The sequence below is a fragment of the Lipophrys pholis genome (assembly GCF_963383615.2).
Source record: "Lipophrys pholis genome assembly, chromosome: 2".
Taxonomy (NCBI): domain Eukaryota; kingdom Metazoa; phylum Chordata; class Actinopteri; order Blenniiformes; family Blenniidae; genus Lipophrys; species Lipophrys pholis.
In genome coordinates, this window is record NC_137636.1 from 10,379,038 (window position 1) to 10,404,269 (window position 25,232).

At 39.2% G+C, this 25,232-nt stretch overlaps 1 protein-coding gene across 1 annotated transcript in view; it reads left to right on the top strand.

Moving 5' to 3' along the window:
• gpc5a (glypican 5a) overlaps positions 1-25,232 on the top strand; it is a 139,554-nt gene that overhangs the window by 51,548 nt on the left and 62,774 nt on the right. Inside the window, exon 7 of the mRNA XM_080491254.1 lies at positions 13,694-13,814. Within this exon, the coding sequence (XP_080347380.1) occupies positions 13,694-13,814 (121 nt within the window). The remainder of the gene's footprint in view (positions 1-13,693; positions 13,815-25,232) is intronic.

Consider the following 25,232-nt stretch of genomic DNA (forward strand, 5'->3'; position numbering starts at 1 on the left):
CAAAACAATACATTTTTCATTAGTAGCACATATGTAAATATTTCGAGCTCTTTTGTTTTATTCTTGATCCATCCATCCATCCATCCATCCATCCATCCATCCATCCATCCATCCATCCATCCATCCATCCATCCATCCATCCATCCATCTCACATTCACCTAAATGTATAAAATAATTGTGAGTATTACAGTTTCTGTGTGACTTCTTCATAATCAAAGTTACAGATGGCACTTTCTGAATCTGAGAGGCGGCTAACCAAGCATGCTGTTTTAAAATGTTTGCTTTCATTTGAAAGTGGCTCAGATTGGTTCTAATCCAGCTGCTTGTTAATTGTATTACAGTTTTGTTTAAGCGCTCTCATTACTTCGTCCAACCCTGCGCTGGTATTTCCTCCACCCACACGCTCCTTTGAGTCTGCTTCTTTTCAGCTGCACTGCTTTGCCTTCTTCCACTGATGACTGTCATTCTTTCAAATTTGGTCACAAACAGACTTCCTAATAAGAAGCCCCGAACACAACTCAAATCATTCTGACTGATGTTTCGCAGCCATCGTTCACCTTGGAGCTTTCGAGACCCGTTGTACATTTAGAAGCTGCATTGCCGTCAGCAGCAGTTTTTCCTTTGGCCCATTCAGCCAGTGTTACGCTGAGTGAAAAGAAGAATGGGGCTGAGAGCAAATATCCACAAATAGCTTCACAGTGGTGATTAGACTGTTGGTATTTTGGTCCCTTTTGCCAAAGTGTTGTTTACTGCTGCGGTTTTAAGGGGTTTTCTCAGAGGTGTAGTGACAGTGTGGTGAATCCCTTTGTCTGGAGCTGGAGACACAGCAGATGTGGCAACATGTTCCTGCCAGCTGTGTTAAAATAATAAGAGATGTGTGGACAAAAGCCTGGACACATGGTGCAATCTGGAGTTTTCAAACGGGGTCTCAGTGGTGTCTGTGTTGAACCTTGAATTAGTGTCTGGCATCACAAGGTGCACGCTGAGCAATGGGCTGAAACTTGCCGTGATTTTCTGTGAAGGCAATGGGCTGCTGCAGATTTGGTTGAAATGTCTCTGTAGGTTCAGCTCTACAAGCGGCCCCTTCACTGAGCATTTGAAGCATTCGCCCCGAGAAACAAAGGCTGCAGGTTTTTGCACACATTTTTCTGAGAATGCCATTTTCCCCGCAAGGGCTTTCTTCATGACCTCCGTTGCTGTAACCGATTGCTTTCTGAGCAAAGCACATTGCACGAGAGGATGACAAACCTGACCACATAAGGGGCTAATCTTTTACTTTTCGTTATCCCTCCGAAGGCTGCTTCTTTTTATATTTATACGTATTTTAGCATTTGTCCTATTTTTCTTTTAGTTCTTGGTTGTCTGTCAAGAAGTGTTACAGAGGGCGATGTGTGACTGTGGCTTAACATTTCAGCCGATTTCATACTTGACACAAGGGATTAATCGAAGTCCCACTGTAGATACCTATGGCACAGATTTCGATTTATACATGAGTGTCAGCTTTCTGTTATCTGCATCATGGCAGCGGCACGACGCGAATGGATCAAACATGATCAGACGGATGCAGTTCCCTTCCTACACTCATGTTTACATTTTATAACACTGACAAGGTGAGCAATGCAGTCTTTACATTTGTATGACCCCCCCCCCCCCCCCAGAGATTACTGAAGCCGCCTTAAATTGAAGCTTGTTTTTAATGTCCCCTAGAAACTACTGTATATAGTACCAGTTTCAATAGCTTGTATCAGAAATGATCAAATAAGCTGAAGTTATATAATCATATGGTGACTGTTTCAACTTTAAAAAGTTGTACCCTTAACAATCAAAGGAAATAAGAACAGACTATTGACCTTTAGATAAGCACTGTACTCACCCCCTTATCGGTGAATTATATTCGGTAATTTGTGCATCTCGTTGTTTCTTCTTCCAAACAAATAGTAGAAAATTCTAAAAATATTAGCCCGAATTCATGACTTTTGTGTTGTTTTTGTAATATATAAAAAGAGGGTATACTATTGTGTTGGCCCCCATGCTTTAACAAAACATTTCTCGTTCTCAGTTACCTGAAAACCTATTAATATACTGTAAATATGAATATATACCTAACAAGACTAGTAAGACATATTTAGTGTATTTAAGAATAAATAAATAAACAAGACGGTACATTGTAGAACAGCATATATACCGTTTATAACTGAAAATCATGAAATATATCTAATTTTGGTTAGTTTTAATCCACTTTAAAAGATAACAAGGCATTTGATGATGATTTTCAATATTTAATCTTTAAAGATTAAATTTCCAATTTTCACATTTTAGTTACTGCTTTATTATGGGTTGAGAACAGATGGTACAAATAGATATCTCGCAAAGTACTCATACTTTACTTGAATATATAAAGAGCAACTAGAGCATAATCCTTAGTTATGATGAAAAACACAAAACAATGAGTCAAATAAGGCTATCACTCAATAGACAACACATTCTATTTGCTGTATCATATTTTCTATTTTAGCGTTAAATTTATAATTTTATATTGTCGCGTTTATTTGCAAAGTAAGATTTTTTTGGAAACAGCATCCATCCATCCATCAATACATTTATTTAAATAACTCAGTAACATTACCATAGTTCTTATATGTGTCTTTATCAAAGTCATTTGAATTCTTAACAGCTAAGGGTAAGGATTCATTATGAAGTTATGTGTTTACACCTCATGACGTATTACATTATAGCTTCACAAAAGTAAATAAGATATACACTTCCTCCACCAGTTCAATTAATATACAGCAACAAGGATCTCTTTATTTAACTAAATCATTAGAAAACCAATCAAATTTGTTAAGTTATTCATCATTTTGTGCACTGTGCCAGCGTGACGCTAAACAGGTACGGATATGTCAGTGCTCACATTGACATGGTTTGAATTGCTGCATAACTGCTGCATTTTCTTCTCCTCAGACCTTTGAAAGTAGAGTGCTGATCATCCACAGACAGTTGAGAGATGTAACGCTGCTGAACATCAAACTGAAACCTTGCATGTAAAAACCCTGACACAAGAGTCGTGCAGACGGCTTCTTCAAGTCTTAATACGATGGTTTGGCGCTCCTTTGGCTCGACTCCTCTGCAGGATGGACACTTTATGAAACAGTGGCACTTTGAGAGGATGTCCAATCATCGTTCAAGTGTTTACTTTCAACCTGACATCCGCGCCGCATCGACTGTTTGATGGCCGTGGAACAACAGCGTGGCCTCAGGCTGGGTGATTTGTTTATGCGTGTTTACAGAACTCTTTATAAATTCATATTTGTCCTCTCACTGTTTATTCTTGACATTTGTGTGAGCCAGGTGTTGAAATCTGGATAAGTTTGGTCAGCGGATGAAGATGACAAACACGCCTAAGCCTCTTAAGTTTTTTTTTTTTTTTCGCCAGAGAGAGAAAATCTTTTCATCAGACTGATGATTTTGATAATCTGTGCTGGAATGAAAACAGAAATCGGTGGGTCAAGTTTTGCGAAATATTTATTTGTGCTGTGCGGTAAAATGTCATCGGCGGACGGGATGACACAGTGAAAAGAATCCAGCCGAACATTATTTCAGATGTGAGCGTGTTGATCACTGATGTCATAAAATGTATGATGAGTCTTTTATTGTCCACCCTGCTCTTACGACATCTGTTTAATTCTGAGCATTACTGCCCTTATGGGGCATTAACGTCTTTAAAATGTACCTCTTTTGGTGACCATCTGCTTTTATGAGGCCATTGTACCTCCTAGATAGCCAAGTTTTCCATTTGTCCTTATTACCTTCCATAAAAATCAAATATTTAAGAGGCGTTGTAAAAGTTCCACCGCTGTTTGAGGACTTCTGATATCTATTTGGCATTAAGAGCGTGCATGTTGCGGTTTTCGGGGATGCACAGAGAGCCACTTAGCTTCACAGGGAAATTATCTGTACAATATAACAAGCTCTTTACAGCTCTAATAATGGTCTCCTCTAAATGGGAGCTTGACGTCATTTGGTTTTATCATATGCTGCATCTTGTTTTTCTAACTGTGCAAAGACGTTCCAAGACTGCTGTTTATGTACACTTTCGTCTGAATTCGTGTTAATTGTTGTGTCATGAATTTGAAGGCGAGCCGTGCTTTCTGGAAAAAGGGAAAAGCATGTGGCATTGAACCAAAGGGTCTGCAGTCAATATTCATTCAGCAGCTGATGGACATTAGCTCTGCTTTCCAACACATCTGAAATGCAGACACCTCATTGAAGTTTGTCATTGAGTTTTTTTTTTTTTTTTTTTGCCATCTGTTAACATCAAAAAGTAACCGTGGTGTTAAGGGACTTGGTGGAGGAATAAATTCATGTACTGACGTGACCTCTTAAGAGTTGGAGAAACTCTCGTGCTCACACTGTGAGCTTGGGACTCATTGTCACCCACGAAATGTGTGCCATAATTACCCCAAGCGATGTGGGGTATAAAATCATGAGCAAACAAACAAAACATCCAGGATGTGCTCCACCTGACCTGTTGGGATATTGTTAAAAAGACCAAAGCTGAACCTCAAGGTAAAAATAGTGATTATATACGCAATTATATAAGTGTCAAACAACTGTTCAACATGCTCTCATCAAAGATGTTCACACACGTTGGTCTGTTTATGTGATTGTAGTGTCAGAGACGTTTTGGTAAAGTTTGTATTGATTGCTTTCAGTGTACTAGGCATTCTTCCTAATCTCTAATGTTTCAAAATCAAATTCAAGACTTCATGAATTTTCAATCACGGGACATGTATTTTAAGCTCTGCATTGCCCTTTGACAACGAAGGCAACAATTAATCAGCCAAAGGTGACAACACTAGAAAAACACAAATGATTTAAAACCAACAGCAGAGCCATAAACTCACCAATGGCGTAAACGAAGACACAGGGGATTTGAAAATGTGGTTTGACATTTCTGTGCTGCAAGTTGCAGGAAACATGCTGATAGGCAGTTCCTGCCCTTGCACACGATTGCCTGTTGTGTCGTGTGTTAAATTGAGTCTGTTGCAGGACATTTATACAGCAACATGATGGGGGAACACTTAGCCGTTCATCCATTACTCTTCTATACCTGCTCTGTCCAGGTTCTGTTTATAAGGAGCTGGAGGCCATCCCAGCTGACAGTGGGAAAAGAGCAGGTTACACTCTGGCCATCACAGGGCGAACACAGAGACACCGGCAATTACACAGACAGACAGACAGACAGACAGACAGACAGACAGACAGACAGACAGGAAAACCTGTTAACAAATTGGATCTCATGCATACTCAATACAAAGTGCTAGCCTAGAATCAAACTGAAGTATTTTCGATGTGAGGCGAAAGCGCCATCCACTGCACCGAAAGGGTAGTGCTTTGTGAATGTACCTCAGAAGATAATAAAAAAAAGTATTCCGAAACTTTAAAAAAATTTGTTCCTACAATTCTCAATGAACGCGTCACTCTCCACTGTTTGGTTAATGGAAGTGTTACAGTGGATACCACTTTCGTTTCACAGGTTGTCTTGCCTGAGCCTTCCTATGTGGATTTTGCATGTTCTCCCTGTGCGCGTGTGGTCTAACTCGCCTATATATTCCAAGAACATGCTTTTTTTGGTCACCTAGTGACTGTATTGTCTATGTATGTGTCTGTGAGTAGTTGTCTGGCTGTGACGTCGCCATTATGGACTTGCAGCATGTCCAGAGTACCCTGCCAAACCCCCCACAGCCTGCTACGGTCAGCTCCAGCTCTACATGGAATTAGTCTGGATAAAGTGACGATACAACATGAATGAGTTCAGTTTTGTGAATCAGGATTATCGCTCAGAAGTTTTCAACATGCTTATTTCTCAAACAGACAAAAGCAGAAATACAGAAATAGACCTAAACAAGGTGAGACCAATGATGATCACCTGGAGCCCCAAGGTATAATGGAGTGAAATGTAAAACTGAGGTGTATTAAAAAAAAAAAGCACAGAAACAAGTTATAGGAAAAGATTAACAGAGGGGTTTGTTTTGTTCTTGAAAATTAATCATGGCGCTTTATAAATTGTGAATAGAACATCCTGTTTTTTCAGATATGAACCCACTTCTTGACCTGCTCAACATGCAGATAGATACTAAATTGTTCACAAAAGCAATACAGACAAGCGTCAGTGACAATAGTGTTTAGTTATTTTCCATACTTCCATTCTGCCCGTCCGCTTAGTTTTTTTGCTGCTGCCCATCTTTTCCTCCGTCACCTTTCGTAAATGCTGCTGTCACAGTGCACTTAAACAGACGTTGTGGCAATTTCCTCAGTCCTGCAGAAGTTTATGAATCTGTAATTAAAATGTCTCATACAAACAGGTCATAGCATCTCGGGGACAAAAGAGTGAGTACAGATTCCTGACACAAGATGTCCATTACCCACGACCAACTGCCAGACCATATTAATTACCACTGCCACATTGCTTCAACAGCTCTGTTGGGCTAATTCCATGGTGTCTCCCTGGCGCAAGTCAAAACAACTATAGGGCTGAGGGCTTCCTCTTAATTGGAACAAACATTGCTGTAGTGATGTTTGAGCTCAATCTTTGCCGGAGGCACTGCAGGCCACTGATGTATAATTCTTTTTTGTCACAGTTCTCCATTAAAATACACAGTCCTCGATATACCTGTTCGCAAACCTTATAACCCTGATTTAGATAACCATGTATGTGCACACGCGCACGCCCTTGCACACGCATGCATGTCTTAGGATTGTAGGAAACACCCATTGTACCCCGAGAAACCCCACGCAAAGGCAGAACATGCAAACTCCACACAGAAAGGTGTGAAACCAGATTCAGACCTGCGTCGTGAGCATTTTATCATCTAAACCTCCATGCAGCTGGTCAAAAATGTTAATCCCCCGTTAAAAATTTGTGATAGGAAATTTTGTAGTATTTCCTGTAAGAAATATTGAGATCTCAATATGTCATTTGAGTACATTGATGCATCGAAACGCCAGGAGTTTACTGTTATTATTCATGTATTCACTCTGGGTTATTGTACCAAACAGATGTTTGTTTAAAGCGTGGCCCTCCTGTTAGTTTTGTACTTTTAACTGCATCTGTTTCTTTGTCCTGCCTCAAGTATTTCCTGTCCTTTTGAGCTTAAGTGAGCAGGCACTTTTGAAATGGTGGGCTCTTCCAGATCCTCTCGGTGCTTTGCAGTGAGCCAGAAGGACTTTTGTTTCCTCAGCGACAACTCAAAGGCAACAATTGCCTCCTAGTCTAGTAACCGCAGGCCTGGATTGTTTCTCAGTCAGCCGACCATGAACAATGTGTATGGTCGAACCTCCTTCATCTTCCGAGCTGCTGAACTCCTTTCACCATAACATTGTGATGAAGGCGCACTCAAGAAAAAAAATCTATTTTGGTATTCAGAGACCAGCTTGTTTTTTTTATTTGTGAGTGTGTGTGTGTGTTTTATTGCATGGAGAAGACAAGACTTTTATTCAGTGTTGAGTCCACTTTCTACTGAATGACTATCTTTGGGTCCTTGTTTTTCTTGTTATCCCAGACATTAGTAGCAAACAAACAAACAAACAAACACACACACAAACAAACAAGTCAGAAAGACCAATTGCTACCTCCCAAAATAACAATTTTCATCATCACTGTAATCGTATGTGGGAAGTCACCATTCAAAGACAGATTGTGTGCATTGCAATAATGAGCACCCATGTTACTGTGATTGATGCCTCAGAGGCGGCAGAAGCATAGTAACAGATCTGAAATAGAATGAGCAGTCTGTGACCTGCTTGTTAAAGGATGTTGTGAACATTTGGCTGCCATCAGTGAATTGCTTCCAGAAATCACTACATGGAGAGAGAGAAAGAAAAAAAGAAAAAAAAAAAGCATCTCAGTTGGTAGTTGCTTAGTTTTGATTGCACAAAAGCTTGAGATGAAGTGGAATTACAATGTCTTTAGAGATGTAAACTATGTTAAGTTATGTAAAACACATGCAATTTCTGGAGATTTACAGAGGACCTTTGAGGTTGAAAGCGCACACACATTGACAAAGAATATGACAATATAGAATGGACAACAGGTGGTAGCACAACAACCTGAATCTGCTGCTTCTAGCAGGTTTTTGAAGCCACGCAATAAATGGTCAGGCTTCGTTTCTTGTCTGGCTCAAAATGTCACTCTTTTAGTCCATAATGTGATTTTGCTTTTTGCTTTTTTTATACGAGACATAACACCAAAAACACTATATAATCTACACTGATACTGCAACATGTTCTCATTTGCACATCACAAAAACAAACGGAATATATTTAAATGCCACTATAGGATTGAAATGACAAAAGACACAGTGTGATGATATTTTGAGGTATCATGGGATGATGGGAGTGGCTGTCCTCACAGGGAATAGGAACTCAGACGAAAAAAAACAAAACAGGCAAATGTTATGTTAGTTGTGTTGGGGAATGTAATCGTGATTGTAATCATTTGAAAAATCCCGGTTTTACTCCAACTGTTATTGCAAATCTTCTTCATTATGCATTTTCCCCATTAGTGGTTCCCACAGCGCCTTCTCTTCTTCCAGTCCCTTCTGTCTCCTGTATCCTCTTTCGTCACACCAGTCGCCTACACATGCTCCCTCACTGCATCCATTGACCTCCTCATTGGCCTTTCTCTGCCTGCCATGCAGCTGCATCCTTTTTTAAAGAAATAGCTATCGTCTCTCCTCCATATATCACAGATACATCTCAACTCTCAACATAATTAAATATTCTGTTGTATTGAGTAAAGTTACACATTTTCAGGATTTTAACACTTTCGGAATATTGGTAGAACACTCTGGAGAAGCATGTTGTTTGGAAGTTGCACATTACATGTAGAGCTATTTTAGACGCCATTAAATGAACTTGACAATTCTTTCTCAGTTCATGGAGAGCTGGGAACTTTACTTTAGAACTCTTTCTCATTGTGAAAAATATTCCTCTCCACTTAATTTGTGTTTGTTTTGCGAATGCATTAGGCTCTCAAGGCCATTCAGCAAAACGTCACCCCCTCTCCAAAATTATACTTTCATCAAAATATGACAGTTACATTCAGCCAGACTCTCATCTAATTTTTCATCACAGTCCTAATTAAAGTGATACGGTTAAGACCCAGATATTAGACATGGACTGTGCAAAGGCAAGCGTCTAATCAGGCACGATAGCATGACCATTATGTTACAGTACGCTGTGCTGGCGCTGTGTGGAGAAAAGTCCTGCTCCTCGTGTGCTGTGATCAGAGTAAATTATTCTGACGTGCCAATCCTGGAGTCTGGGAGTAAAGCTAAAGAGGTCTTAGATTTCTTTGTTCCAGACGTGAATGTTTTGCACTTACCGTACACTGTAGTTGAATGAGATCGGGATAAGAGCCATGAATAAAATGATTGAAATTTTCAATCTAGGGCTGAACACAGTAGTGTGAGTAGAGATGAGATGCAAACCAAGCGTCCCTGTGGGGAGAACGATATGGATTATAGGATCCTGCTGCTGGTCCACAGAGACACATGCAATCACTCAGCTGTTTGATATCCTCCTGCTTGATGCTACTGTATATTTTATATTCACCCTAAAGAATATATGATGACTATGATCAATGTTACTTATTTATTTTTTTTACCTGTGGAACCTTTTGAGGAGCAGGACCTTGTTTTCCAGCGTTACAACCCCTCGAGAGTCTTTGTGTTGCATTTGAAGACCTGCTGCATCTTACAAGAGATTGGTGCATTTCAAGTTATAGATCCCAATGACGTATTGTAATGAAGTTCCTATTGAACGTAAGATGAGTTTCCTGAATATAAATGCATGCACGGCTGTTTGCAAGGAAAGCTATTATTATTTTATATATGTTTTTCACATTTCACAGCTTCCATATAGATGCATGCATTTGATTGTTTCACGACGTAAAACCGATCCAAGTTATGGCCGACAAGCTTTCCAAACTTGTCCGTACATTTTTTGATTGTGTGGAACTGTCCGCAGATGGCTTTGATGTAATCACCTCAATATGCTGTCAATCATACTGTACGGATAGAGAGGGGGAAAAGACAGCAGGAAAGGTCAGGAAGAGGTGGATTTTATGTGCTTATCAAAGGCTACAATGCGCAAGTAATCTTTCTTTAATATTGATTTCTCCTACTTTATTTCTTGAACAGGGGAACCTTGAACAATTTATAGACAACGCAACAGAAATCTCAATCTTTGCAGGTGTGTTCTGGGATTAAGCAAATCTGGAAGCAGGTGGATCACAGCTTCGGTGTACACAGTTCAGGTGCAGTTTGGCTGCAACACATCAGAATCCAGCCGCAGGCAGCTACTGCATCGAGCAAACAGGACCTTGACTTTCGCACTTGTGCTTGTAGGTTTCCATGCACACAAAAAGCCAAGTTATTCAAAGAAATCACGACATCCCTAAAGAAAAAAATAAAAATAAATCCAAGGACCTGGGAACTTGTTCTGAAATAACCAGGCTGAAACCTTCATGCAGCAGATGAGTCTGCAGGATGTCTCAAACGTGGTTTGATCAAAACAGAGCATCTACATATTTTATGAAATGTTACTGCCTTGCTGTGTTTGAGGAATCGTTAACCCACGATCCTACTTGTGATTTAAAAAAACATTTCAACACTTAGTGACAGTGTTTATATGTAGTTGAGCAGAAATTACAACCTGTAAAGTAACACAATTCAATGTTTAAACAGCAAGAATATCTCTGTTTGAGTCTGGGTTGCCTGTTTGTCAGTGTTTGCCCTGTGATGGACTGGATATTTCCCAGGTTGTATTCTGTGTTTTTAGCTGGAGTTTAGTGCCCCTACCACCTTTTATCAGGAGATATGCCATATTTGATAACTTCCTCATTTCTTTACATTTCATACACAGAAGTAAGTCGTAAAGGGGCAATATTGTTAGTTTATGTAGTTTTCACAATTTATTATGTTTTTGCAATCTGAATTGTTTTATCTACTTTTTTTTTAGGCTTCTATCTATTTTCTAAATAGTTTTAGTTATTTTGATATTTCAGTTTTACTGTGTATGATGTACTGACTAGATAGCACTTTTATTTTGTTGTATGATAGCAATAAAGAATCTATATTTGTAAATAATTTGACCTTAATACTCAGTAAACCCTTGCAATAATGTAGAATGGATCACATATTTATAAATTGTGTGATTTTGCTCAGTTTTACACTTTAAAGTTGGTTTTAATACATTTTACTGAACCCAAACAGATTCGCTAACTTGAAATAGGGGAAAAAAAGAAATAAAAAAACCCCTCAATCATCCTTTCATAAAACCTGATTGTTGTAATGTTATTTTCATTTGTATTTAATTAAGTGCCAAATACAGTGTTGAGTTACATCAAGCAGTATAAGAGATGGGTGAATGGAAATTAAAGACCGTTAAAATACCAAATGTGAAAGGCGCAAACAAAAAAAACCCTTTAAAGTAAGGATTGGGATTGTATGTTTTATGATCGAAGACTAGTTAACGACCCCCGGTCACCGCACTCCCCCATTTGCATAGACTCAGTGAGAGGGGGAGCATGCACACTCCACACAGAAAGGTCCAGCCGTGAGAGGTGAGAGTGCCGACCACTCCAACACTGTGTATTTTAGTACATATCTATATATTTTCTTTCTGGTAACATTTCTATCAAAAAATCCATGTCAAATGGGAAAAAGATTTGACTCAATGAAAAATATTTGAATACAATTTAAATGAGCTAATAAAGCTTTTAGACATACATTTTTATGTTGACTTTGATTGACACCACTATCTCAAGCTACCAAACAATTTCACATTTATGTATATAACTTTGGCCGTCTGGGACTGTTCTCCAAAGTACTGATGCACAAAAAAAAATAATACAGCTTTTAGATGTTGAGTTTAGTTTTACATTTTATGCCGAAAGAAAGACATCAGAGCTACAGCGGAGACGAAGAGGACAGAGGCCACTAAAAGACAAGAAAGAACCTAATAAGGAAAATATTGGCGATAACAGGCTAAAGCGCTGATAACGAGTGAAAAAGGAATTGCAGTGGCAGCTGGATTTCTGTAAAACTAACCACATTTGGGAGCTTGGATTTGCAGGATATTAATGTCAGAATTACATCTCAAGGACTGAGACATACTGACTAAATTTGAATTCTACCACTTCCCTTTCCTTTTAAATAAATTAGACTCTGACGCAACATGATTTTTATGCATTCATAGTTATTTTTTGGCTTTGACCGTGTGTTGCTTCATGATCATACTCACATTTTTGTTATTTTCCACAAAGCACCTTATTTTAGAGAATAATTGTCCTCATATTTTACTATTCGTCTTCCAAATTCACATAATCTATTTTAAAATGACCCCCCAGCCAAAACCTCGGTGGTCTTCTTCATCTGCCCTTTCGCCAGAACTGCTGCAAACACACACACGTGCAGCATACACAATCAGTGACTTTACCTTGATCTACTGGTGTGATTAAACGATATGCCCGAGATTGAGATGTGAATGAATTGTGTTCAATCGCTTGCTGCCATGGTCAGAGTCATTACAGCTGACAGACTGCACAGAGACTAAAGAGTGAGGAGTCCTTGACGTGAACCGCAGACCATTACCACGCTATAACAACAATGAACTGCTCTCAAAACAAAGATTAATGCTGTGTATTGAAACGTTTGGGCGCATCTAATAAGTTTGTGTACAGTTTACTGTACTCACATCATTGTTTCATGGTTTTATTTGTAGGAGATATTACGAAGGACTTAAGTGTATAGCTTTCATTAACTACACATGTGGTTTCTGCCTCGCTGCAGAGACACACGTTCACGTGCTGTGAATCATGTTTCCTCCACGTCGCAAATCTCACATTATCCCCCCAGTATTCCTACAGATGATGTATGCCATCACTTTTCCTTGAGGTTGGAATAATTCATCATCTTTTATTATTGCTTCTCGGCGAAAGACTAGATAATAAATTGAATTGAATTCAGTGCGAGTCCTCTGAGTTTGATATTGTGACACACTCAGGGTGTGTTTCACAATTTTCCGGTTGTATCCAGGCCGTTGAAGTCAAAATACAAAAACTGAAATATAATAATTCTCAATGATGGGCAACACAGTCGTTGTGAATGAATGAATGCTCCTCTAGAGTAAAATAGTTCACCTGCAACTGACATTGCAGAGTAATTAAAGAAAACCTGGGACTCCAGGTAATCACAAACAGTTACATACAATAAATATGTGCACAACAACATCGAGTAAATTCAGAAATATTCTGTTTCAAAATTGATAACAGGCTGTTGAATTATACAGAAGATCCATCATGAGAATGAAAGCTGTGAAACAAACGTGCATGGAGCATGACACCTTGCTGTTGCTCGCTTCTCCTCGTGATATTATTAGATAATGTTATGATATTATCCAAGTGTTTTCTTTAAGTGAGCATTAGTGAAAGTGATAATGTAAAGTGATATTTATAATGTGCTATGAACTGTAGTAGAAGTATTTAAAAATGCTCTTACCCCCCCACAAATAGGTATAATGTTTAAGTAAATGTCTTCACTGTGTGCCTGTAACTTGAATTCTTTTTTCAGACCTGAAATAGGAGGATTAATGAAACTTCTCTGTCTGTCCTCTGCTCGTCGTTCACAGCTACACCCTCCGTGTGGTCGGCAACGGGATCAAAGCTCAGAGTGCCAATCCTGAAGTCAAAGTCAAGGGAGCCGATCCTGTAATTAATCAGATTATTGATAAACTGAAGCACATCAATCAGGTGAGACCACCTTCATCCATCCTACATACTCACTGAGAATGATATAAGTTAGATGTGGATCCTTCACTTTCTACAGTTTCTTCCTCTCATTCTGCCAAATATATGGTAATTGTCTCCTGGGGCACTCCGCTAACTCCCTGCACTTCGGTTTTAGTAAGTGCAACATTAGGAATCTCTTGTCAGCTGCTTGTGAAGCTGAAACTCGTTACTCTTTTTCTTTAATTCTCAACAAACTATTTATTTATATCATCTTTCATTTTACCGGTAAGTGGCGGCTCATAGAAAACTAGTCTCCAATGCAAAACCATTTCAGGGCAAAGAATGAAAAAAAATTAAAAAATAAAATCAATCATTACACATTTAGAAATCCATTTGATCTGGTTTGTGTGTCTTCATATTTACATTTTTTTTTTGCTCTTTGTCAAAATCAATGTAGCGTTTCTATCATGGAGTCTGCTTTTATGCACGTTTGAGCTGCTGGGGCTCTTTTCATTGCTGTTTATCTCTCAGGATGATGAGATTAGAGCAGTTTACTGGAGCACTTTCTCCTCTGTAGCTTTAATAGCAGCAGCAGCAGCAGCAGCAGCAGCAGCAGCAGCAGCAGCTTCACATGTCTGTTGCTTTGGTTTCCCAAGTGGCAGGCTGAGGGCCAGGTCATCTCTCTTGACCTCATGCTGGCACCCCCCCCTCCCTGACTAATTCACACCATCTGTGGGATGTCAGCACACATAAATCTATATCATAACCATTTGCGAGCCCCTGATCCGCCTCATTGACATTCACCGTGTTTTTTTGCCTTTTTGTGTGTGTTTTATCCAGCCTCTTCATTATGCATGTGGTTTTATTTACTTTTACTTTTTTTAGTCTGTTTCCTGAGCTTGGATTCTGAGAATTTATTTTATCTACTGCATGTGAGCTACTGTAAATACCATGAAACAGATTATGATTATAAGCTCAGCACGGCTCAGCTCAGATCATAAGTAATCTGCTGAGAACATGGACGGAATCATTTCGCTCAATATATTTTTGCACACTCTCACCTGATTTTATTTTTATTCACTATACTTTCAGTTCATATGCACTTTGGTCATTTAGTGTTTCGATTAATCTCATTACCTTCAGACCTGCTCCTGTTGACCTTCATGCTCTTCGGTAACCTCTGAATTAAACTATTAACACACAGAGCAGCTAATCAAATACTTTTTTTTTTTTTAATGTCATGCTTCCAATGTTCAAAGAAATGTATTTTGTGTACGTATACATGTGTGAGACGTTGAATCATGTTACAATCAAGACTTAGACATTTAGAAAGGGGGTTGTTGCAAATGCTACCTCGACTCGATCAACAGTTAGTGACTCACTCATTGATTCCTAATAAAGTCCTGTGTGTCCCCCATCAATCAAAGAGATCAATACTAATTCCCCGTTTGACACAGACGGATAGAAATCTGCATCTGCCGAAAAAACATTTGTATATTTCACGTTGCACAAATTGATTCCGCAACAAGCAATATCAGGAGAAATAACATCATTTTGTGATGTCAATTTAACAATATCCCCTTGCAAACCCTTTCTGAGTCACCTACCCAGCAGATACAATCTACGCGTTGAATAGTTCATCATCAGTCTTCCTTTAACTCTAAATGTTGCCTCTTGGAATCGGTTGCTGCGTTTGTATTTTACCGCCATATACAGTATGTATAAGGAAGTTGGGCAAAACTGAACGTAATAAACCAAGTATTAAACACTGATGGAAACTTTTTGGTAACTGTGGTTACCGAGAGGTTAGAAAAGTGGACCTGGGAGCCGATGTTTGCTGGTTCAATTCCCACAGCCAATGGGTTCCCACTGGAGGCCCCTGGTAGGGTGGTCGGCTTTCAGCTGGAATATTGAGATTGATAAAGTATTAAAGAATTCTATTCTATTCTATTCTATTCTATTCTATTCTATTCTATTCTATTCTATTCTATTCTATACTGTTCTATTCTATTCTGTTCTATTCTAAAGTACAAAGGGAAATAAGTTCATGTGAGGACGCTGGTTTGGATGAATGATAACAACTTTTACCCTGGGCCATGTCATGATGCGTTTATCGCTACCACCAGCACACAGATCTCGAACGCCTATCGCAACCTCCAATGTTTATATGTGTTGTCAGTAACGGTCTGCTGATCTGACTAGGAGGTGGAGATATGACTCCTCCATATCTCTTGGTCTGATAAGAGCTAACAGCGGTCACTGAAATGGGCTTGGAGCATTCGAAATGAATGAAAATATTTGAGTCTTCAGCTGTTAAATGCTTCCATCTGTTCACCAGCATGTCGCTAACCGTGTCTGTAGTTTTTTTTTTTTTTTTGCTGAATACAACTGCCTGCTGTGGCTGCAAATGAGGTGCAGTCAAAATGTTGCATTCTAAGTCGGAATTTAGTTTTGATTGTCTGATGGTTTTTAAAGCCATTCGCCTTTCTTGATAAGTTGACGAGTATTAGATTATATTATAAACTGAAAAGAAAACACCAGTTAAAAAAGATGTGGGTTTTTTTCATGTACTCTAATTCATTTTGTTCACTTGGGGGGGAAAAAAGCTTTCTTTCCTTTAGTTTTTCACTGCAGTGTTGTGAAGGTTTGTACGTTTTAGCACATCATAGTGAAATTACACACTTTCCTTTCCGTTTGAAGTGGGTTGCATGTTTACCCAGTGGATGAGTGTTTTCTCCCACAGCGGAAAACATTTTTGAGGCTCGATGATGTCTGTAAATTTCCCATAGAATTGTCAGTTTGCCCTGTGATGGATGAGCCACCTGTACAGGATGTTTGCTGCTGTTGCTTATAGTCGACGGGGATTGGCTGCAACACTGAGTTTGACAAGAAGATGGACAGATGGACTTCATACCTATTTGAATATCCTCTCTCTCAAAGGTTTGCTGATCTTTAATTGGAAGGATTTTGTGAAGTAATTTGTGGCATTACAAGCAGTAATGAAAAGTGACGTTTGGATGCAACATTTTACTTGTAGCTCATCATCATGTATTTATTCCCTCATTCGAGAGGCAAATCTTTTGTGTGTGGGGAAGCTCAGTGAGATCGGTCTGATATGTCGACTCAAACTCTCTGCTCAGAATGACCTTTGGCATCATAATGGGACTTTTTATTGAACCGAATAGCAGAAAAATCTCTGGAACGATTCAACGATGGCGTCGTTTCTTTCAAGAGTTTATGCAAAGTAACATTTCATTTTACTGATGAAAATAGTCAATTATTAATGCTTGAATATAAAGAATACAGTGAATCATTGTGCATTTAGCCTTGACTCATTGGCACGTATATCCTTTAAAGCAAATCTCTCTGGTGTCAATCCACTGAAATGTAAATGCATTTACAGAATTTGTTTAAAAGACGACATTGGTGAACTGAAGGTGGGTCTCAACATCCTTTTTTCTTTTGTTTGGCGTTTTCAGTCATAATCCAACCTTAACCTAGTTTAAAAACAAACTGAGGGCTGTTGCATTTCATGGAAGATTCTAAAAATACAGAACTTCCATTTGATAATAAAGTAACTCGCCCTGTATGCAATTATGGGTGTCATTTCTCTTTAAAAGAAGTTCCCGTGGTAATGGTGGTCAGTGTTTTCAAAGTGCTTTCAGCATTTTTGTTTTTGTTCCAGTAACGTTGTGACCACAGGAGAAAAACAGTATTGATGGTGATTGTTGCTTCTTTCATCTAGAATCCAGTAGATTAGTTTCTAGCAGGTGAAATCGGAGGGGAAATGATAGTAAGTTGTAATGACTTCACGCCAGTGTTGTAGTGATGCTGCTGCATGTAAAGACAAGCTTGCATGTAGGTGTTGTGTCCGCTGTGTAAACAGCTGTATTGATTAAAATGATCATCTGTTCTGTTCGACAGGTGTAAGACAGCCGGCTGAATGCAGCAGAGTTCATCCTTGTTTGGATTCCACCTTTATCTATATGCAAGGTGAAGATGGCTGTATTGAATCTTTAAAATGTCAGACGAGTATGGCACTTTTTAACAGCACAATTGAAGCTTCCTGCTTTTCCTGCATTGAGATTTTCCAGTAAAGGTGTTTACTAAAGTCTCAGTGACAGGCGTAGGTAGAACTGTCTCTCGGTTAACCCCCCCCCCCCCCCCCCCCCCAAGCAAACTGAAAATGGTGCTAATTGCTACGAGGTAACAAAAATAGATAGCACGATAACAACTAGACATCATGTCAGCAAATGACAGTTTTTGTGCTAATCAAAGGGGGAAAAAGACACAGTGCCTTCTTACGTTGAAAACTAATCATCTTTAAAATTAAATTTTTTTAGGTGGAAAAAAATACCAGCAAATAACAAAATAAACTCTCATATGACTGTAATTGGATTTATATTTTCTAAGACGACTTCAACTTTAAATATCTGGCTGTTACTCATTATTAGTGTATTTTCTGACTGCATGTTAACATTATGCGACACCCTGAGGAATCTTGTAAACCACCTTGATGGCCAGTATATTGGCACGGAGCTCAGTTTATCTGCTTTTCCTCACTTGTTCAATGTTTACAGATATCATAGTGACACACAGCAGTGTATTGGTTCGTGCTCCCGCCACACGGCAAGATTATTGAGGATTCCAATCAGACGGAGGACCTTTCTGGTTTGAAGCTGGCGTGTTCTCCTTGTGCATGATTGTTTTTTCTCCGAGTTCTCCAGTGTCCTCCCACAGGTCAAAAACATGCATGTGAGTTTATTTGGTGACTTTAATTAGCCGAGAGTCGTGTGTGTGTGTGTGTGTGTGTGTGTGTGTGTGTGTGTGTGTGTGTGTGTGTGTGTGTGTGTGTGTGTGTGTGTGTGTGTGTGTGTGTGTGTGTGTGTGTGTGGTGTACCTGCTGTATAGGAGGTGGATGGAGGATCATCAGATACGGTTTATGTGCAACAGTTATGATATTCCTATCCTGTCACAGCTGACAGGTTTCCACAAAAGTCTAATGGCTTGAAGACTTGAAAGTGTTTCATATTTCATCAGAACGAGAAAGGACGTCGGTGTTTCTTCTTTTAACCAGTCAGTTCCACGTGATGACACTAGAGTATTATTTGATCGCAGCAAACAAACGTTTTCACCTGTAAGTGAAACATCGACCATGAGTTTAGTCAAAACTTTAGAGACATCGTCAACCAGATGGTTTTTCCACTCTAGCTTTAAGACTCTGCTGTTCCAAGTTTCTTTTTTTTTTTTTTTCAATTCAGAGTTTGAAATCGTGGCCAGAAAAAGACGAGTTGAACGTGATGACTGCTCAAAAAGCACAAATGTGGTTCTGTAGTTGAAACCCACTTGTGTTGAAATACATTTGCTCTTGTGCACCAGTACTGTTTGCCAAATCTTCAGGGTCTCTGCCAACACTGCCTCCAGCACATGCAGATGAAATAAAAATATAGAAACTGAACTGATGCTAGTGGTAACCGTCCAGATCAGTGATCGGTAAGCTGCTCCTTGTGAGCTTTTGCAAGGTTTTGTTTGAATGAATTTATATTGCAAATACCCATAAATGTCTTAATTAATTTTATGCCAAATTATAATTGGGTGAAAATGATCCTCAATACAATGTCTTTATATGTAATGTATCACCGTATCATTTCTTCACTGTTGCTCAACATTGGAAAATAGTGTCATAGAAATTGGAAAGATAAGATCCACGATAAGGTATTACATAAGGGAGCATTACAAATGAGACCAATAAAGAAGCTTCATTGTGTAAATGTCTCCAGCCCACAACAATAACACGTCCTAGTAAAGTCTGATAGTGGAATTATCATCTAATTATTTCTTGCAAATGCAGAATGTGTGTAATATAGATATATTTATTCCACATTGATAATAACTGCAGCTTGTTTAATCTAAAACAACTGTTTTGTCTGTTTAGAAGCGTTTAAAAGCAGATTTGAGGAGTAGATAAAAAAAAATCCAAACACAAAGTTCTGCCTCTACCGTAGATAAATATAATAATCTGTCTGGCTCATTTGAACATTAATTATTCTATTTAGTTGTTGGTCTTGAAAGAAATGACGTGACGTTACTTACACTCTGTTTTCCGTCACACTGACCAAGCAGTATTCTTTCCTTAAATAATTAATTACCATGTATTTGGCAGCATTTTGGAAGCCAATACCATTTTGATAGTTTTTATAGTTAACATTTTATGAGTAGATATGCTCTTGTTTAAAAATGCAACATAATTAATTTGTAATCTATCGAAAAATGTTGCAGTGTCTGTGTGTCTGTGACAGTTCATCTGGGGGTTATGAAGCAATGCCCAGTGGGTGCTGCTGAAGATATGTGCATAACTACATGCATTTACAAGATTACTAGTATCGTACTGGACGTTTTCCCCCAGAATGCTTCAGACATTACAGTGAAGCCAAATGCTGGCAGACACTCTCACAAACATACAAAAGCAGAATCCTCAATAAAAATCAATGGGCACTTTCCCCAGTCTCCTCTGGAGTCTAGAAATGGTCTTGTTTTGCTTTTATTGGACGAGTGCAAATTTAATTCTGACCACGTCTGGGCAGGCAGGACTTGAACTCGGGCGCTGCCCAAATGGGGTCATGGGCCTCAGTTTGAGACTCACTGTGACGTGAGACACAAACATATTGCAGATAAGATATAAAGCATCCGTGCGAGTCGATTCAATAGATGCCACTGATATTCTTGACACATCACAGCGTGTAAAGTAACGTTCATTTGGGAGTCATGATGACATGAACAGATGTTTGTATAATTCTAGCTTGGTTGTTTTTAGCATAGTTATTTTTAATGTACTATAACGTGTGAATGAGTGTTTTTAGAATCAAATGAATTCAATGAAATCTGAAAGGATGTTTCATAATTGGACATCATGTATTTGTTTGATCTTGTTCAGTGAATTTGTGAACAGAGCATCTAAAGTGTTTTTATTTTTGCTTCAGAGACGGGAAACATGCAACATACTGATACCAGATGCCAAACTGGCAAGGTGAACTCTTACAACTGATTCTCTGTTTCAGAATTGTAGATCTTTGTATTATACATCGGGTATGACTCATTTAGCAGCTTGTGCGTTCACAGTCCTTGAATCTAGTTTGCATGATCATCTCACTGGGACCTGATTTGCAAATAGTTATGATTGGCATCTCATTAACTGCTGTCGTGCAGCACACAAGCCAGCCTGCATGCTTGACCTGAATTGTCATTTACCATCAATTTCAAAAACATGTCCCACTTTATTCTTTTCCTGTTTTAAAGCTGTTGATAACACATGCTCTGAGAAAGGCTTCTTGTTTGTACTCAAAAGGTCCCAGAATATATAAAAAAAAAAAGAAAAGTCAAGTGTTTCGCTGACAAATGTGGCTGCTTGCGATGGAAACTAGGGCTTGAGAGGGATATGTGGGCCATGTTCAGATTTAAAATGCAGCTGGTGGTAAATGTTGATTCTTAGAAGGTATTTTTTTGTTTTCCAATTTCCGCACGTTGGATGAATATTGAATGCAAACAGAGGAGGCACAGAGTGTGTTGGTAGGTGTATGTGGTGGGAGGTTAATGGCACCTCAGTTTATGACCAGCAGAAACATCAATTACATATATGAGTGCACAGACGTTCTCCCTTGTGCACATCGGTGACTGTGCACAAGTGACGCATGCCCAAAACACAGTACATTACTCCTGTGAATTAGTGTAGTCTTGGTACTCCTGATTAATATTTTGAGAGTTCGCCTTAGCGTACACCTGTATGTGTGCATGAAGGCAAAGTTTCCTGTTTGACAGGCTCGAGAGAGACAAGAAGTTGCACAGTGAAATATGAATGATAGCAAACGGTGAAATTCCTTTACCTTTAAAGGCATCACTGTTAGGCATTTTTATGAGGATGAGAATGATGGGTCCATGCAAATGTTGATTTTTCATGTTTTTCATCTACATATCAGAAACGTTTCTTACTCTTTCCATCTATCCACCTCTGACCTTGACTAACTCGAGTACAGAAACGGCTCACAGTTTCTCTTGGACTAAATGGAAATGTCTCATTACGATTCTGCAGCCGAGACTGCAGGAAAACACTAAAGAGCAATGCAGCTATTGACAAACTCATCGCACAATCTGAGTGTACAAACTCTAGATTTCATCATCTTGCTCATCAGCAGCTCTTTCTTATGAATTATTTGTTGGCTCCTCTCCTCTTTGCCTGTCCTCTCCTCTTGATGTGGTAAAACCCATCAAGAATCTTTAAGTAGGCTCTGTCCCTGTGTCTCTCAATCAAAATCAGGGGCAGGCAGCTCCTCACCCAGTCTGCAGGCTGAATTATTTACCAGCCATTGATGTGGTGGTTGACCAGCAGTTTTGCTTGTGAATTATTCATATTCCCTCTCCTTTTAGTCCAAAGGATTAACACTTAGAATATATTCACATTTTATTTGTTGTGCTCTCACATTTGCATACCACAGCCTAACGTCTGACTGGTATAAAGTCTGGTTAGGGAGCAAAGACAATTTAATTTATAACTGCCATCCTGGTCTCCAGAAATGCAGATGATTATTTTTTAACAAAACATACGTGCGTTACAAATTCCATTTGTTTGATTATTTATTGTTTGTACAGCCAGGAATCTGTAAAGTAACAGATGTCAGTGCTGTGCAGGTGAGTGTTAAAGACAAATCCTCAAACCTGCAGCATAATCATCCATTTTCAACCTACACTTATTGTGTCAATCTTTATCCCCATGCGGTAAAAGGAGGGAATAAAAAACATTCGAAGACAAATCCTGCTATAAGCTGCATACCTTAAGATACCTTCATCTTAAGTGATTGCATGTACGCATAATTAGAGCAACATTGCCATAAGCCTCTATGTGTAATTAGCCATTTGTTGTTACATTTCACTTCTACACTATCGCAGAATGTTGTAAAAACATATTTTAATTTGCATAATGTATACATTTAAATTTCACCAGCTATCTCTCCTTTGAATTACACACTTGTGCAGTTATTTTGCCTCAACCATAAGAAGTAACGTAGGTTTATTAAAGTCAATATTGATTTTTGAGGCGACAGTTTTGACATCGGCAGCTAATATCAGACAATTTACACTGCAAACATTTGTCCAGTAGATGCTGTAGTGTCATGTATTTTAAATCTGAAATATGTTTAGTTTGCACTACTTCACTATCTGATCTCCCGGCAGTCTTATTGTGGGGTTGTTTCTCCTGCCTCCTCTCACCGGAGGCAGACGGCCTCTCACTTTAAGTCTGATCTCTTTCAGTTAAAGGACTTTGTTGCTTCCATTTGTTGCCAATTGTTTGCTCAAGGGTGCAAATGTTGAGTTTCTCTTGATAATACTGTAAAGCGAAGCCACTTTCAAGAGTAAAGTGCAGTGAGTGAACATATGTTAGGATTTGGCCTTGTAAGAGTAAAACTAGTTTGGATTAAATTGAAAGCCCGTAGTTAGAGTTCAAGATTGAGTGACCATAGTTGGAGGGCAGAACTGGCATGGTTTGGCAATTTTATATCCTCAAAAAAAAAAATCAATTTTAAATTCCCATCTCACAACACTTTCTGACTTCGAGGTCTTTATCGCTCGGTTTCATGCTTCGCTGCTTGAGAGAAGGTTTTAGATATAAATCCTAAACATCATGCATCCGTCTTCCAAACCATCTTTATTCAGACCAGAGTCACTCAGTGCTTGATCCCGGGGGACATGTTGCAGGTCCAACACCGGGAGACAGGCAATCACACACACACACACACACACACACACACACACACACACACACACACACACACACACACACACACACACACACACACACACACACACACACACACACACACACACACACACACACACACACACACACACACACACACACACACACACACACAAACACACTCACAGACTGATTCTAGAGCCAGTTTAGTGTCACCAATTAACCTAACAAGTATGTCTTTGAACTGTGGGGTGAAGCCAGCAGGCTTGAAGAAAAACCCACTCAGACACAGGAAGAACCACCGTGCTCCATATAAAACTAGACCTCCGTACTTTGCGGTAACAATGCCAACTACTACATCGCCATACCACACATCTTTGTTTGGAATGTGAAACATTTCCTGCTGATGGCCACTGTTGAAGAAACAGAAATGTTCCCAAGAACTGAATAAGTATTTTATTTACCGGGGACTGTCGGAAATTACTTCATTGTTCGTTCTGGCCTGTTTCTTGTATTTACCAGATTGCTACAACGGTGAAGTTCACTTCATATTTGAATTCCTGCTCTTAATCACTGACCCGCTGCCTCTCGCTGTGTATTTGGCTTTAATAATCACACCATCGGTGTTGCAGTGGAGGAGAGGAAGATGGGAAATGACGGCTTGCGTCTTGGGAGCCAACTCGCACCCTGACACTTTTTCTCCTCTGACTGGCAAATACGATCATTGTAAGATCTCTTCCCCGCCCTCTATTTACGGAGAACATGTTCAGGGAGAATACTAATGAGCTTAAGACCTACGCAGCGAGACTCATCTCTTGAAAGTGAAGGCGTGTTTTGCCATTTTGCCACATGACATCCTGGAGAGAGAAAATAGAAATGAAACATAATCAACAATCTGAACATGCATGGACTCTCTGGCTTGTAAGAAACAAATTTTGGTTTGAAGACTAAACAGATGTTGTTGAAATGATCTATTTCATGGTACAACACCCTCTGTAGAGGCTACACGCAACACGGAAATGACACACACGATAATTTGATCGATGGAGAGAAATGTATGTAGAAGCATTGGAACACGAAGAGCTGTCAAAAAGAAGCCTTTACGTTCACCTCCAGGTTTGAGTGCAACATAATTAGCACTGTCTCCAGGTTAGCTGATAAAGATCACTAAAGCATGTCATATGACCAAGAACTTATTATGATGACTCTTGTGCAAATGACTGAAATGCAATAGTTGATTTCAGTTATCAGGTTGTATTTTAACAAAACAGTCGAACTGGTTTGGTAACCACTGACATAAAACAAGTAACCACTGCATAGCTTTCGTGTCTCTTCAGTAGACCTGTATATCTAATGTGCACAGAGCTGTATTGTTCTAGTGTTGCAGTGACACATTAGCTTCGCTGTCAGTCTCAGTCAGTCCAATGACTAATTCCCCTCATTACATTCAGCCGAAGTTACATCACTTAGTTGACGGGAGATAGTTTATAATCTGGATGTTATCAGTTCTTCAAGTGAATAATTAATTTATTAACTAATGACAGCGCGGGGGAAACAGAAACGTACAAACAGCAGCATATTAGTAATGTAGCATTACTGTCAGTGGGACTGACTTCCTGAGGCAGTAAAGAGTAGTTTAGTCTAACAGTAACAGAGTAATACTCATCAGCTTCACCTAAAGTCTTGAAAAG